This window comes from Leptonychotes weddellii, chromosome 8 (assembly GCF_054177405.1).
Source record: "Leptonychotes weddellii isolate Sample4059 chromosome 8, ASM5417740v2, whole genome shotgun sequence".
Taxonomy (NCBI): domain Eukaryota; kingdom Metazoa; phylum Chordata; class Mammalia; order Carnivora; family Phocidae; genus Leptonychotes; species Leptonychotes weddellii.
The window spans coordinates 40,411,835-40,426,816 of NC_138376.1; the positions used below are offsets into that span (position 1 = coordinate 40,411,835).

General features: G+C 44.7%; 1 protein-coding gene and 1 long non-coding RNA gene across 5 annotated transcripts in view; one reads left to right on the forward strand and one right to left on the reverse strand.

Moving 5' to 3' along the window:
* The window catches only part of CILK1 (ciliogenesis associated kinase 1), a 35,198-nt gene that overhangs the window by 12,799 nt on the left and 7,417 nt on the right, over window positions 1-14,982 (reverse strand). For all 4 annotated transcript variants that reach the window (XM_081828419.1, XM_081828417.1, XM_081828420.1 and 1 more), the window contains exons 3-7: window positions 14,303-14,424; window positions 13,201-13,280; window positions 3,962-4,094; window positions 3,170-3,341; window positions 1,018-1,185 (exon numbers count right to left, since the gene is read on the reverse strand). In XM_081828419.1, coding sequence (XP_081684545.1) covers window positions 1,018-1,185; window positions 3,170-3,341; window positions 3,962-4,094; window positions 13,201-13,280; window positions 14,303-14,424 — 675 coding nt within the window. The remainder of the gene's footprint in view (window positions 1-1,017; window positions 1,186-3,169; window positions 3,342-3,961; window positions 4,095-13,200; window positions 13,281-14,302; window positions 14,425-14,982) is intronic.
* LOC145723015 (uncharacterized) overlaps window positions 12,440-14,982 on the forward strand; it is a 99,307-nt gene continuing 96,764 nt past the window's right edge. The window contains exon 1 of the long non-coding RNA XR_014147718.1: window positions 12,440-12,477. This is a non-coding gene — a long non-coding RNA (uncharacterized LOC145723015). The remainder of the gene's footprint in view (window positions 12,478-14,982) is intronic.

Below are 14,982 nucleotides of genomic sequence, written 5' to 3' on the forward strand. Positions count from 1 at the left end.
GGCTCTTTCTTCTCTGAGCCTTTGGAGCTGCTTTTCCATAATTCCTTAACCCCCAACTATTGTCTCTCTGGTTCTCGCAAATTCTAACATCACATCAGCCCTATCTTCAAACATCCCCGTCACTTTTGTTTAGCCAAATCATGTCTCTGATTAGAACCGGTCACCTTTGTCATTCTGAGCCATGTAACCGCCAACGGGGGCCGCAGAGAAGGAGCCAGACATGCTAATGCAGAGGGAGGCTTGCAAGAGGCATGGGAGTGGCTGAGGCCGTAGCTCTACCACGTCTCTTTGGGTGCATTTTATCATCCAGGTCAAAGTGAGAAAACAGGAGGTATGAAGCAGGAGACCCACCATCTGTGTCATCGACCTGCAGCCTGGTTGCACTGTCTGTACTAGTTGCTGGATGAATGATTAGGGGAAATCGCTTCAGCTTTCCGAGATTCAGTTTTCTCACTTACAGAGTGAAAATAGTACCACTGATTTCACAGAATCTTCATACGGTTCAAATCACGTAAAAACATACTAAAGCATCTACAAACTATTAAGTGCTATAAAGTATTAACGATACTTATCATCCCAGCTCTATCTCGTCTGTCGCTCTCTGTGTCAGCTGTGAAACAAGGGAGTTGGATTTCACAAGATATTTTCAAATTCCCTTTTGGCAACCAGTATTGCCTTATAAGCAAACTGCTACGTAATCTTAACTTAGAGAATATCTTTGAAAACACTCTCCAAAGATGGGTAGATATATCTGCTTATTTTCATTTCCTCCTATGTGGCGATGGGAAACTGTATGCCAATTTTCAAAGAAACTGTATTGTTTAAACCTTTAACTATATACAGTAAGTTTCAAACTATTTTATGTTTTTATATATAATATTACCATTAGTGGCATTTCATACGATTTTTCACCCATCATACCAAATGAAATACTTCCTATGAAACTTATAGGAATTATTCAGAGTCAGATATGAACTTCCTAAGAAATGCATCGAACAGAAGGAAATGGAAGACAACCTGACTAGCTGTTGGCCGTTTTTTGGGATCCCACTGGAGCATGTCTCTCAGGAGCTGAATGGCTTCGCTGCTCGCATTGGGAATCAGGGTCTTTAAGTTATTGGGTACACACTGGGGCCAGCGGAAGTTCATCGCACTAGAGAGTTGGTAGCCTTCAGGCCAGTCGGTCTGAAAGAAGGAAGACACAGAAGATCTTGCTTAGCCGACTTGTTGTGATAGTTTCTATTGTGGCCCATGTACCCCTGACGGAAAAGCAATCATGTCATTACCGTGCTCATACTCACAGTGCGGCACCGTGTGCGATGAAACACAGAGGATGCTAATGGAGGAACTACAAAGAACATGAAGTCAGAGGAACAGTGGGAAACACACTGAATTTGCCACCAACTGGTTTTATAACATCGGGCACGGAGCCCGATGGGGGGCTCGATCCCAGGACCCTGGGATCATGACCTGAGCCGAAGGCAGACGCTTAACGACTGAGCCACCCAGGTGCAGGACAATATCCCCATCTTGATCATTCAAAATAACCATGTGGAGAAGTCCTGCAGTAAAGAAAGCTGTTCCACTCAGTCTCAAGCTCTCCACTGTTCCATGCATTATTCCCACTAAATTCTGGAGGTAATACAGAAAAAGATGAGCAAATAATCTTTAAGGCCCCTTCTAGTTCCAACACTACTATTTTACAAAACACATTCTGGTATAATTGCTTTTATCTTTTTTTAAGGTCAAGTGGCATTACGTATCGCTAATGTCATTTATTCAGTTAGATGGTTATTGAGTGCTTACTATATGTTTAGTGTTGTTGGGTATCCGAAAATAATCCAGTATAGATCCTGCCCTTAAGGATGTTACTGTCCAAAAAGAGAAAATAAGACATTTATTTAAAAACACAATAATACAGAGGAAAAAAAGTGATGAGGGTCACAAGAGAGGTACAGGTATCCAGAGGAGGTAAAGATTCCAGCAAAAGACTCTGGAAATCTTGAAGAGGTGGCACTCATGATTTATTCAAATGATCTAAAATGTTTTGAGGGTCTAGTCTGTACGAGCAATGGTGCTAGGACCTGGAAAATTAATACCAATAAACACAAGCCTATGGTCCAGGGCACAGAGATGTATAGAGATAAAGATATTAGTAACGCAGAACACAGCTGAAATGGAGATGAGAGCAGAGCAGCAGAGAGGAGGTAAATTACTGAGGGGCCTTGGAAAAAGGGTGGACTTCGGTCACGTGAGACATTCACGCAGGGGTGCAAAGCGCGCATGCGCAGAGCAGGGACGCAGGGCGCCACCAGGGCCGCGCCAGCAGGGTGCAGGGACCCCATGAGAGATTCGTTGCGAGAGTGAAGAAGGCTGGGGCGTGGGGCCTCAACGGGTATTTTCAGCAGGGAGGGCCGTACCAGGGCTGCTGTTTGGCTGGGGGGATCTGGTTGCAGAGCGAAAGATAAGCTGGGGGCAGGACTTGAGGGCAGGCGGACTGGGAAGACGCCCCGACACAGCCGGAGGCTCACCGCTGGCCTGCGCTGGCGGCAGCGGGGCTCCTGGGCCAGAGCCGTGCAGCCAAGTTCAACAGGATTTGTGGCCGGGGAAGGAGGGTACGGGAGAGAGAGGGTGACACTGAAACCCAGCCTCAAGGCTGGGGCGCTGGGATTCTGGGTGAGAGCGCGGCCAGGAACGGGGAACGGGGCAAGGAGGCTAGCTGGGGGTCAGCCAAACACAATCTGTGTCAGATGTTGAGTCCACGGTGACGGTGAGGGTGTCGGGAGGAAATCTCACAGGTAGTCTAGGTATGTGACTGCAGTTCCAAGGAGGGATTTCACTTAGGAGACTTCCGAATGGATGCAGGAGTCGTAGCCATGAGGATAGCGAAGCCCGGCAAGGGAGGTGAGGTGGCCGAGAGAAGAGCAGAGGGAGCTATAACACGTGTACTTAAGATTAAGAGCAGGAAGGCCAGAGGCAGCCACGACTGCGGAAAGGGCAGGGAAGGACCACTGAGGTCGAGAGAAAGACTGCAGGTCCGGCAGGTGATCCAAAGGGGCAAGGCTCACGGGGTGCAGGAGAGGAGGGGGGATTGGGGGGGAGTAGGGTGGTGGGGGAGGGAAGGGAAGCTGCTGGCTTCAGCCCACAGGCTTTTGTTCCGGATCATTACCTTTTTGGGTGTCCCCAGCAGCTGGCAAATTTTGAAGATGGTGTCAATTTCACTAGCCCCGGGGAAGAGTGGCCTGAGGGTGTACACTTCCGCCATGATGCAGCCCACCGCCCAGATGTCAATGGGGGAGCTGTAGTTGGTAGACCTCAGGAGCACTTCTGGAGCCCGGTACCTGGAGGGGCAGAGATGAACTGCCGGTTAGTGCTGCTACAGGTCAGAAGTTAAATGAAATACTATCATCAATTCTCAGGGAGAGACCTGTATTTCTAATTTCTATCTAGTTCCGTGTGATAGGTGGACTCAGGATGGCTTGGCACGCCGTCATAAAGTAGTGCTTCTCTATTTCATGGTATTTCCTATTGGGCATTTCTCTGCAGGACTCTGCTGTACAGCATCGTTGAGAAACACAGAGCGAGAGTGAGGAAAAAGAAGAGAGAACAGGAGAAAGAGAGAACATAAAACTTGTCTGCAGGCTACTTCTTGGTCATGGCCAACTGCTTAAATGCTTCGGGTCTGAAAGTTTCGGCATAGTTATTAGCTGGTTTTTTTAGACAGGTCTTTGGAGAATCTTCTACACAACTCTTTTAGGAAACGGTCTTCAGTTAGGGCTGAATATAAAATATTATTTATATCATGGAAAAGCACCACGGGCCTCCTTTTAAAGGGATTTACAGCCCAAGCTTTTAAACCTTTAGTGAAAAGTTACTTATATGTGACATTAATGTTATCCTCAGTATGATGGTATATTTTAAAAGAAGTGCAATTAAATAATTTTAAGGAAAGAGGATTTACCATCTGGTAGATACATAGTCTGTGTATGGGGGTCTTGATCGGATTTCTCGGGCCAACCCGAAGTCTGCAATTTTCACAAGTTCCGGGCCCATGCAGAGGAGGTTCTCAGGCTTTAAGTCCCGGTGGAAGAAGCCTGTAGAGAGCGTGGAGAAGGAATTCCAGTTCATATTTGCTTCTGCATTACTCTTTGCAGCTATATTTCTCTTTCCATAAATATCTATAACTTGAAAAGTAACCTGGAATGACACTGAAGGCTCTCTGCCCAGGACTTCTTTCATTTCCCACTGATGAATTCAAAATGTAAAACAATTCAGAAACTGATCTTCGTAATTTTTTTCCAAGATAGCAAACAGCCTTTAAAATATCAAAACTCAGTTATGGGCTGAGATAACTTTGCAAAAAGAAACTGTCACCCAAGGGGGGGGAAATTATATATATATATATATAATGCCTACACTGCCCAAGGCAGCTAGAAAGAGTCTGAGATTAAAACCATTTCAAAAGACAAAAGTCTTATGAGTTGAGAGTCTTTATCACAAGAAAAACACAATTATAATTTTTGTTTAAGGAACAAGGGATTTAAGAATATGACCTACTCGTATCTGAGATTCTGGTTGTTGCAACAAATATTTTATATGTTAAATGCTTATTACTTCGCCTAATGAAGAAGCAGAGGTATACCTGCAGCACGCATTGTGGAAGGCAAGACAACTCACCAAATGGGAAGCCTGTCTCAGCTACAGCAGAGCTCGGGGTGGGGGGGGTGCAGGATGTTCAACACGCGAACTTTCCAGGTGCACTCAGACACCCACTGATCAGTGATAAATGCCTCTGAAAACCTAAAACCTTCCACTTGTAGAGAGCATCACTGATATAGACATCATTCTGCATGACTCTAAATCGCAATGGAACACCGAAATTGGAAATACAACTCTGAATGCCGCTGACGGTGTTATTTGTTATATGTTGTCTTTATCAATGTTGTGACAGTTAGATCCCAACCAGCACATCATGGGGGGAATGAATAGCCATTACAGGAGAGCTACACTATTCCTTGACAACCTCTATGCTGAAGATGCTCAGATCTACATCTCTGACACGCCTTTCCCACCCTTCTCTGGACCCGCGTCTCCAATGGGGTAGCAGATGGATATCACTGTCTCCCCACATCAACCTGTCCCAAACCACTCTTCTCCTCTCCCAAATCATCTCTCCTTCCCAAACCTTTGATAAGATATCCCGGTTCCTTGTAGTTATATTGGATCCTTCCCAAACAGTCATGGAATTATGTTCTATTTCTCACCCAAATATCTCCTATCTGATCCTTCCTGCCCCCTTTCACTCCTCCTTCCCAAATCTTTGTTCTCCTCACCTATCCCTCCACTGCCCCTTGCTGTCAGGCCTTCTTCAATCAGCTTCTCTGGATTTCCACACTTCCCGATAATTTAAACACTGTCTTTCCCTTGTCACTGTCACACACACGCACACGCACACACACACACACACACACAGCCTTCCATGGCTCCTTTAAAGTTATTTAAAAGCTCGAACTCCTTTCAGTCTACCTAAAGAGATAGACTTATTTTCTAATATCACCAGGATATATAAAGTATGTTCCAGTCAGGTAAAATTCCTCATTTCCTACAGGTTCATTGTATCTATTCCCATTACCAATGTTGCACCCTTGTTCCTTTTTATCTATGTCAATCCCAATTTTTGTCATCCTCCAAGACCTACATAGAGTTTCCCCTCCTCCAGGAAGCCATTTTAATCATCCTAGCCTTCTTCCCTCATTCACCCTATCAGTAAATGTTCACTGAGGGCCCACTCCAGGCCAGGCACTGGGCGAGGCTCCGTGGATTCAGAAGCAACCCAAATGGACACAGTTCTTTCCCTGGTAGACATGATAGGCTCTTCCCTCTGAACTTGAGCAGAGCTCTGCCATTTTCAGGTATATTGACCATCTCTCTATGATTAGATGGAGCATTTTAAGGGTAGAAGCCACAATTCTACTTTTTCTAAATGCCTAGCACCATGGCAGGAGCATGGTGGTCTCATAACATAGTCTTACTGACTGAACAAAGGACTTGAATAGGTTTGTAGGGAACATGAAAGAGCTCAATGGCGACAAACTTACTTTGGCCAAGTAGGCAGGGGCAACCGAGAGAAGACCAGGAGGCAGGAAGGCTCACCAGACAGCAACTGAGAAGTGAGAAGAGCAGTGACCCTGAAGTAGTGGGGGAGACACTGAGGGCTCAGGGCAGGAAGTCCTCAGCACGGGGGGAGTTCCAGCAGGACTAAATACCCCAAACCCTCTCTGCTCTAGAGGAAGGGGCAGGTGACTGATGTGGCTGTACCTGAACATGCAGTGGATGTCATGTATCATGGAAAGCAACAGTGTTTTAAAAGAAAAGACACTCCCTTCTGTTCACCGCCAGAGCTTGGTACTAGGTCACACTCCAAATGGATAGTTTTATGGCATAATGATGGGTCTGCAGGCGAATGGCTGGCTAAGATGCACAAAATAAATATAATTACAGAGCACATAGAAGGGGCCAAAGGTGCAGTCTGTTGAGTGTCCGACTCTTGGTTTCGGCTCAGATTGGGATCTCAGGGTTGTGAGATCGAGGCCTGTGTTGGGCTCTGTGCTGAGTGTGGAGCCTGCTTAAGACTCTCCCTCTCCCTGTGCCCCTCCCACTCGTGCTCTCTTTAAGATAAATAAACACATCTTTAAAAAAATAATTTTAAAAAAAGAAGGGGCTGAAGGTACAGAAGGGATCATACATATTCAAGGGGGCCGCAAGTGAGAAGAGGAAGTACTTCCTTCCCACCAAAGGCTGCTTCTGTTTTCCATAATCCAAGGCATTGAGAAGATCAAAGGAGTCCTGCCTGGGTTAGACCAGAGATGGGTACAGAGAGTTTGCTATTGGTACATCATATGAATGTGTGTGTGCGTATGCCTTTGTATCTCGTTTGTATGGAAATGCATATGGAAAGAAAAAATATATATATATGTCTATATTCCATTGCTTCATTCTTTAGTCTGCCATCATACCAATATATACCCTATGGTCTTCTTCTTACCACTTCCTTAAGTATCCTAACCAAATTAATAATAAATTAAACTTAAATTATAGTAAGCACCAAACTTGAGGCTGTCAGCAAATTCAAATGGTAATTCAATATTAGTCAAGGATGGCCTTTAAAACAAAAGAATTTTCTGGGGCACCTGGGTGGCTCAGTCGGTTAAGTGTCTGCCTTCGGCTCAGGTCACGATCCCAGGGTCCTGGGATCGAGTCCCCCATCGGGCTCCTTGCTCAGCAGGGAGCCTGCTTCTCCCTCTGCCTGCCACTCCCCCTGCTTGTGCTCTCTCTCTCAAATAAATAAATAAAATCTTTAAAAAAAATAAAAAAATAAAAGACTTTTCTGATGTGGACAAGTTTGGATGGCTTATTATCAGATGAATTAAATAAAGATGATCAATGCACACCAGAGTGGGTGGTTTCTAAGACTCCGTATAACTGAGTCATCATGTTTGGACCCTCCGTTCTTCAGAGCACCCTCCAGCTCCCAGAAGGCCTGGTTGTACGTGCCCATCTTGGAATTGGCTTATGAATGTGCAAAGACAGAAGCAGTTACCAGAGAGTGACCTTTTGTCAGTGCATGCAGGAAAACTCCTGTGACCCTGAAAAGCCATGAATTGTGGGACCATGGGCTCTCTTCCGAAAAACTCAGGACATTAAAAACACACCAGTGAAAAAAAGAAATGGCAAACACCATTTTCCAACTGAACAGATGGAAAAAGTGAGTCACTGGTTGGTGATGGTGGGGGGTGGTTAATTATTCACAATCCTACCAGAAATGTGCTAGAGCCATTGTACTTTTGGGCTTGACTCTGTCCCTCTCAATCCGCATAGTTAAATCTTGATTTGTGGTTCTAGTCCTCTCAAGCACACATTGACGCTGTTTCTCCTCTGAGACACCTTTTCTCCTCTACTTGGGCTAAATAATGATTTCCAAACTCATGTGGCCTTTCCCTTATCGTGAGTCATTTGTCCTCCAGCGTCCAAGCCATGGCGAGCTCCCTCTGCCACCATCTGTAACACCCACCTCGACGAACTTGCACCTTATCCTTGCTCAGTTCATCCCATCACACTGACTTATACTATGATACAAGAATCACTCTTACACCCCGGACTTTGCACCTTGCTACCACCATAGGTTATGCTCCCATGGGCACTGACCACCTCCTCACATTAGTCAAGCTCTATCCTTTCCCTCGCTGCTAGTTCCTCTTTAATCCTACCAGAACAGATGCACTCATAAAATGAGGAGAATGAGGATTCTGGTCCCCCATGTGTCTGTGTAAGCAGCTTCACATTCTATAGATCATATTTCAGGCCCAAAACAACCAGGAACAATGGCTAGGAAAAAACTTGATTGCAAACAGACCCTTACAAATGACTAATGAAAACTATTTGTCAGGTGACATATGCTGTTTGTTATACTGTATTTGAGTATAAGCCTTTATAACTAGGAAGCATTCATGAATATGTCTGTAGAAGATCTAGCCCTCTGTTCTTTTCATTACCACATTAGCTACTATTAGTCTTACACCCATGAGTTCTATTCCTTGGTAATTAAAACTATAAGACCCTCACGTCGTGTACATGTATTTTTCATCTCTATTTTAACAAAATATTGTAACTTCCACACGAGAGGCAATGCAGCATAGTGGTTAGGTGTGCAGACCAATCAGGTGGCCCACTTTCAAATCTCACTTCTGTTCCCTGTCTGGAAAATCACTTAACCTCTCTGTGCCTCACTTTCCTAACCTGGAAAATGGGAAGAAAACCTTGAGGGCTTGTTTTGCAGGATGCAATGTGTTAATTTTGTAAAGGTTTGAGAGCCCTGCTTGGCACCCTGGCCCCTTGCGAGACCTTGTCATTAGTAGTAGTATGAATCCTCTTACCCTCCCAGTAAGGGGGCAGGCATACACAGCTCCATTTTTTGCATGTGAGAATTAAGGCAATGAAGCTAGTCATGCGCTTCACCTGTGAGGAGGTGGTACTAAGCTTTGATCCAGTTCTTAGCTAGGTACGTGTTCTGCTGATGTGTGCGCTGAGCTTGTAACAGTGAGCCCACTTCTTCCTCTCGGCTTCTGATTCACAATGGGAACCTATACAGACGGGTCATTCAGACATCACGCAACAGCAAAGTGCGGTCAAGATAAGAATCTTTCTGTTCAAACTGTTTGGCTTCCAGAAGACCAGAACAGACCTTCAATTAAATTTCAGGGTACCCCACTGAGGGATTTTCTCTTTCATCCTGGCAGAAACTGTGCGGTGCTTACTCTTCATTAATAACCCTTGGGCGAGGAAAACATCAAGCCACAAAGAAGGCTTCCTCCCCTCTGCCACATTCTGTTAATGATGAACCTGATATGAATATATGGAAATAACCAGGGAATACCGAAACACGAGGAATTTACGTAGCACACCTTCCTGCTATGGAAGTTGTTAGTTCCACAGATATTACTGAATTTAAACCTGCAGTGTTTTTATGATCAAGAAGACCACCAGGACAGCAATGCATAGAAAGGCCAAGGGCTGACTCAAGGTCAGGCACGCACTGCAAGACAGTGGTGAAACACAGAAGCAGAGAACCACTTCTTGGGGCAAAACATTGTCCTCCAAGCCACCTAAGGCATTTCTGATTGGGTAACAGTAAGTGTGAGCTGGACATTTCTAAGGGCAGGTCAAGGACGAAACGCGGTTTGCATTGATTATTTAATTCCAGCAAAGTACATATGCTTTGGTATTGCTCACTCAGCACCAGGTGGAGTCACGTTTTCATTCCCTGAGTGGGGAAAGTACTCAGTGACATGAACTATGACCATAGCAACTACCCCTGCAGTGCTGTTCTCCCCTCTCGAAGGAGTCTACTCCCCGGGGGCAGAATGCACCTTCTCACAGTGAGAACAAGCTAACAAGACAAATCTGTGAAGTGCTTGAGATGATTTTTTTTTTCTATTACCGGAGGAAAGGGATAGTTTGGAGTTACATGTGCACTTCAACAAAGGCAAGTCAATCACCATATAAAAACCAACCGTTACAGTTTCCGAAAATCACTTAGCAATGACAATGAGATGGGGCCTGTAAAATTAATATCCCTCCCACCTACAGTTATTACCACTATTTGGTTCACCTCTGATTCTCTGGTTCTCTTTGAAAAAACACAGGTTTTTCTAGTAAAGCGTGGCAAATAGGCACAGAGCCCCGAGCTAATCTCCACCCTACTTTGCTGCAGTGGGGGCTCTGGCAGGTCTTTCAACCTCTCTGAACGTCAGTTTCTTCTTCTTTGGAAGGAACAGATACCATCTGTCCTTGCTCACCGAGAAAGTGGCAAGGAAATAAGTCGGGTGACAGATGAAATGTTATGAAGCTCAAACTAGAACTGGGCACCTTAACAGCTGGGGAAAAGCGTCCACAGGAATCTTTGGTAATAGCAATGGCCCTGGGGCTGTAAAAACAGAGGCGGTCTGACTTCCTCCATGACCTGAGCCTTCCCTTGCACCGTCTTCCCTTGGATCTGAGCATCCAAGGGGTGTGAGGGAAACTGACAGTGCAGAGTTTCCAAGAGCTGTGGTGTCACAGCAGTGACTGGATGCTACATTACTGGATACAAATATGCACTGTGTGTGTGCGCATACACGTGCATTTGTGGGTGTGGGTGTGTGCAGGTGTTGGGGGAGCAGTGTACATGCAGGTATGTGGGCTTGTGTATGTGTGGATGCATATGCACATGCATGAGGCACATGGGTGAGTGTGTGTGTTCATTTGATGGGATTAGGTAGAGACCCAGGTAAAAAGACTACAAGTCCTTTCTGGCAACAGATACCTGAGTCTCATGAAATGCAACCAAAGGAAAAGAAGAGAAAGCCAATGAATATTCACTTTCTTTTAGGTCCACTACTCAGTTTCCAGGACTGAGCAAACAGCCCGAGTAACTGAGACATTATGTGACTGTCCCTGTGTGAAAACATTCTGGTCGATCTTTCTCTTTTGAGAATCTCTTTGATTTCTCATCACTTCCTTTTGCTATGCTCTTAAATCTAGTAAGTTACCCTTCTCCCCCTATTTGTCCCTAAGACACCATACCAGTTTTTCATGTTTTGCAAATTCCATCCCTTGTGAATCCTGGTGACTGAAGGCTCTATCGATGCCAACAGAATTGGGCTGACTTTTTACTGAAAACTTTTTACTGGAATTGGTTCACAAGTGGACTCAGTCTTGCACATTACCCACTGATTATTCAGCATGTGCCTGAGGCCGACATGGATTTGCACAGATAGCCTCTGTCTATCTGTGCTTCATTTAGCCTCTAACTGAAGGGCTACCCAGAGGTTAAAGAGCAGACTGGAAAGATCCCAGGATGAACCGTGCCACTGGCTGAGGCGCAGTGTCTTTTCTACTCACTGCCGATTTGTGTCAAATCTGCGCTGACCGTATTATCAGAGGGCTTCCGCCCAGGTTCCTTATTGGGTAATGAAACTCATCTGTTGGTGCAATATTTGCAGGGCAACATCATCTTTAGACTGGGGGGTGAATGGCTTTCTGCCTGTGCAAGATCAACTGCTTCGTCCACCTGTCTTTAAAGTTAAAGTGACTTCTTGGGGCGCCTGGGTGGCTCAGTTGTTAAGCGTCTGCCTTCGGCTCAGGTCATGATCCCAGGGTCCTGGGATCGAGCCCCGCATCGGGCTCTCTGCTCAGCGGCAAGCCTGCTTCTCCCTCTCCCACTCCCCCTGCTTGTGTTCCCTCTTTTGCTGTGTCTCTCTCTGTCAAATAAATAAATAAAATCTTAAAAAAAAAAAAAAAATTAAAGTGACTTCAAATGACCCCCTACGGGACTCTTGGCTCCACTGGTGGACACGTCCATCCCATGGCTCTAGGTTCACAAGAAGGTGGGTCTGCGTCTAGTTAGTAGCAGAGACTTCGTAACGTCCCAGGTGTTTGCTGGAAAATACAGCCTCGGTCATTGCTACTCAACACCTTTCAAAACTCAGCTAAGGACAACAGTATTGGAGGATTTCCCGAAGGGTATGTGGCCATCCATTCCTCTAGATATTCTAAATCTCTCCTTGGACTACTGAGACCAACCCTATGGTGAATCATACTGGGCCCCAGTAGGACTGTTTTCTCTGATCAAGTGATATAACTGGCCTAAAATGAGGGATATGACATGAAACTGCCCTGTGCAATCTGTTACTGTTTACCGTGAAGTCACGTTACATACTGTCCCCTCTAGAAGGATCCATAAGAGAAACCTCTTTGGTCTTAGTTCCAAGAATAGTTCTGCTTCTCTTGGGCAACTGGACTGTTTTTATTTGGGTGGGGGAACCATGTTGGATGCAGTTGGTCATGTTTCACATTTTGCATTGTCAGAAAGCAAGTTCAGGGGGCGCCTGGGTGGCTCAGTCGTAAGCGTCTGCCTCCGGCTCAGGTCATGATCCCAGGGTCCTGGGATCGAGCCCCACATCGGGCTCCCTGCTCGGCGGGAAGCCTGCTTCTCCCTCTCCCACTCCCCCTGCTTGTGTTCCCTCTCTCGCTGTGTCTCTCTCTGTCAAATAAATAAATAAAATCTTAAAAAAAAAAAAGTAAGTTCAGAAAAAAATCTGTAGCCTATTTCTTTTACTTAAGTAGAACTTGCGGACATGCCTTTTGCAGATTAACTTCCCCCTCTAGCTATATCCACATCTTGTTTTGTCTTTGTCTTTCTCTTTCTTTGTTAATTTTTAACTGATTTTATTTTCCTGTGTTGAATAAATTTTGTTAGGCCATTTTTGAACGCTTTTGGACTGAAATATAATACATCAGGAAAATGAGAAGCCACAGTGAAGCAGTAGTAGTAGATTAAACATAATACGTGAAATGTCTCTGAATTCTAATCTTAGGCATCTTATTAATACACCAGGTAATGGGCAGGAATAACTTTTAGACCTATAACCAACGAGCTTAATGTTAAAGCCTAAAGAATTAGAACACGCGGACATGATAAATAATGAGAAAAATTCAGAAATCAAGTGACAAAAGAGAACATATCCCAAACCCCACTGTCAGTCTCCCAACCTGTCAACCTCTTCTGGGAGGCAGTCACCAAAGACCCTGATGCTTCCTGTACCTTCTACCTGATGACAACATTTCACTGCTGTTAAAAGCACAAGACTCCAAACCACCTACCGTGTTTGTGAATAAATGCAAGTCCTTGTAATATCTGGTACATTATATTCCTTATAGCAGATTCAGGAAACAACTTATTTCTGGATGGGACAGAGGAGGACAAAGGTTATAAATCTAGATTTACACATGAAAACAAATACTCTGTTCCTGTTCTTTTGGTTATACAGTAAGAATGTAAGAAAACATTTGCTCACACACTTATGTGACCAGATCCTTTGATAATAAAGACCAAAGAAAAACAACCATTTGTCCGTACAAGACAGCTACCTTGTAAACACTGGTGTATTGGTATATTGGCAATTGGTATGTTCAGTTATGTTACAAAGAAGAAAAGATTAAACATTTTATAGTAACCACCCCCCTGCAAACCCTCTGATCTATCCTATAAAGATCTTCTCTCTCCAGAATATAAAACTTAAAAAAATTGTAATGGGGAAAATCTGAGGTCTTCCAGATGAAGTCCTCATGAAATGTAGTGGATAGTAGGGGATAGTGCTGTATTCCCCCCGGGAGGGCAAACCATACAGCTTTTCTGTTGTCAGTGACAACGAAGACCCTATTTGTTGACTGAATTCACTCAGAGAGAAGGTGGGAATGAAGCGCTCACTTGCCACTGAGAAAATATGCCCTAGAACTTCCACATGGTTCACTTTCAAAGTTCAAAATTCCCATAGCAGGTAAGTTTGTTATTAGTTTCCTCTTCCCAGCACACAAGCCCCTGAGCACTGTACAAGAAAGCGAGGGCAAGAAACCTCCAAGTTCTCCATGGAGGTCTCAGAAAGAACGAAGCCGTTACACCTTGACCTGTAATCGCTCTGCCCATATGTCCTTGTGGGAATGGAGAGCTGCGGAGTATCTGTTCAATCTCTGAGCTTCTCTGGGGGAATAACCCATTAAAACCGGAAAACGGCTACACTGAACGTGGCTTCTATGAAGGCCTCGTGAGGCCTCCAGAGTAGGAATGTGGCCTGGGCCCCTCATCTACTGGGCAGCTTTCAACAGGGCAGCCTAAGCAGCGTTAACTGTGAAAGACAAAAGCAAAAAAAGAAAACACATCCTCATTGTGATATTTACTTCTAAGGTCGCGATGATCAAACTGTACCTTTCTTTAATGAGCTGGTAAAGATTTTCCTTCATGTACTCGAAGATAAAATAAAGATGATCATTTTCCCTGATAACTTCTTTTAATTTTACCACATTGGCATGGTTGAGCTTCTTTAAAGACTGAAAGGCGAGGGGGAGAAACAGAAAAAAATGAGAGAAAATCTGTTGTTGGAAAAGAAAAGCAACTGCACATATACTTCGGAAGAAACATCTAATTCTAGAACCACAGAAGTGCCACAATCCCTATTTTATTGACAATACATGGTATTTCGCTGAAGTCAATAATCACTTTAACATAGAAAAACCATTTCGATTAGCTGACTAGCAAGTAAGTACTTGACCATTACGGTATTTCTGCCTGCTGGCTGCACCAGCCAATGGGCCAGGGCTATTTTAGGTGCACTCCTTCCAGATGATGGGATTCAATCCATGAAAACGGCCAGAAGGGAACCAATGGGGAGCTGAAGCTTTGATTGTTCTAGTATTGGAAAAGGTAGCTGCTCTGGGCCGAGATGACCAGCTAACAGTCTGTAGACCCTGTGAACAGGAAGTTGTTCACATAGACAGAGGCTGATAGCCCGAGGCTCTCAATTTCCGTCGGACTCATGTGCGTCCACGAGGCCCACACCAGTCCTCACGATGGGAGTTTTATTTTTTTTTAATATTTTATTTAATTCA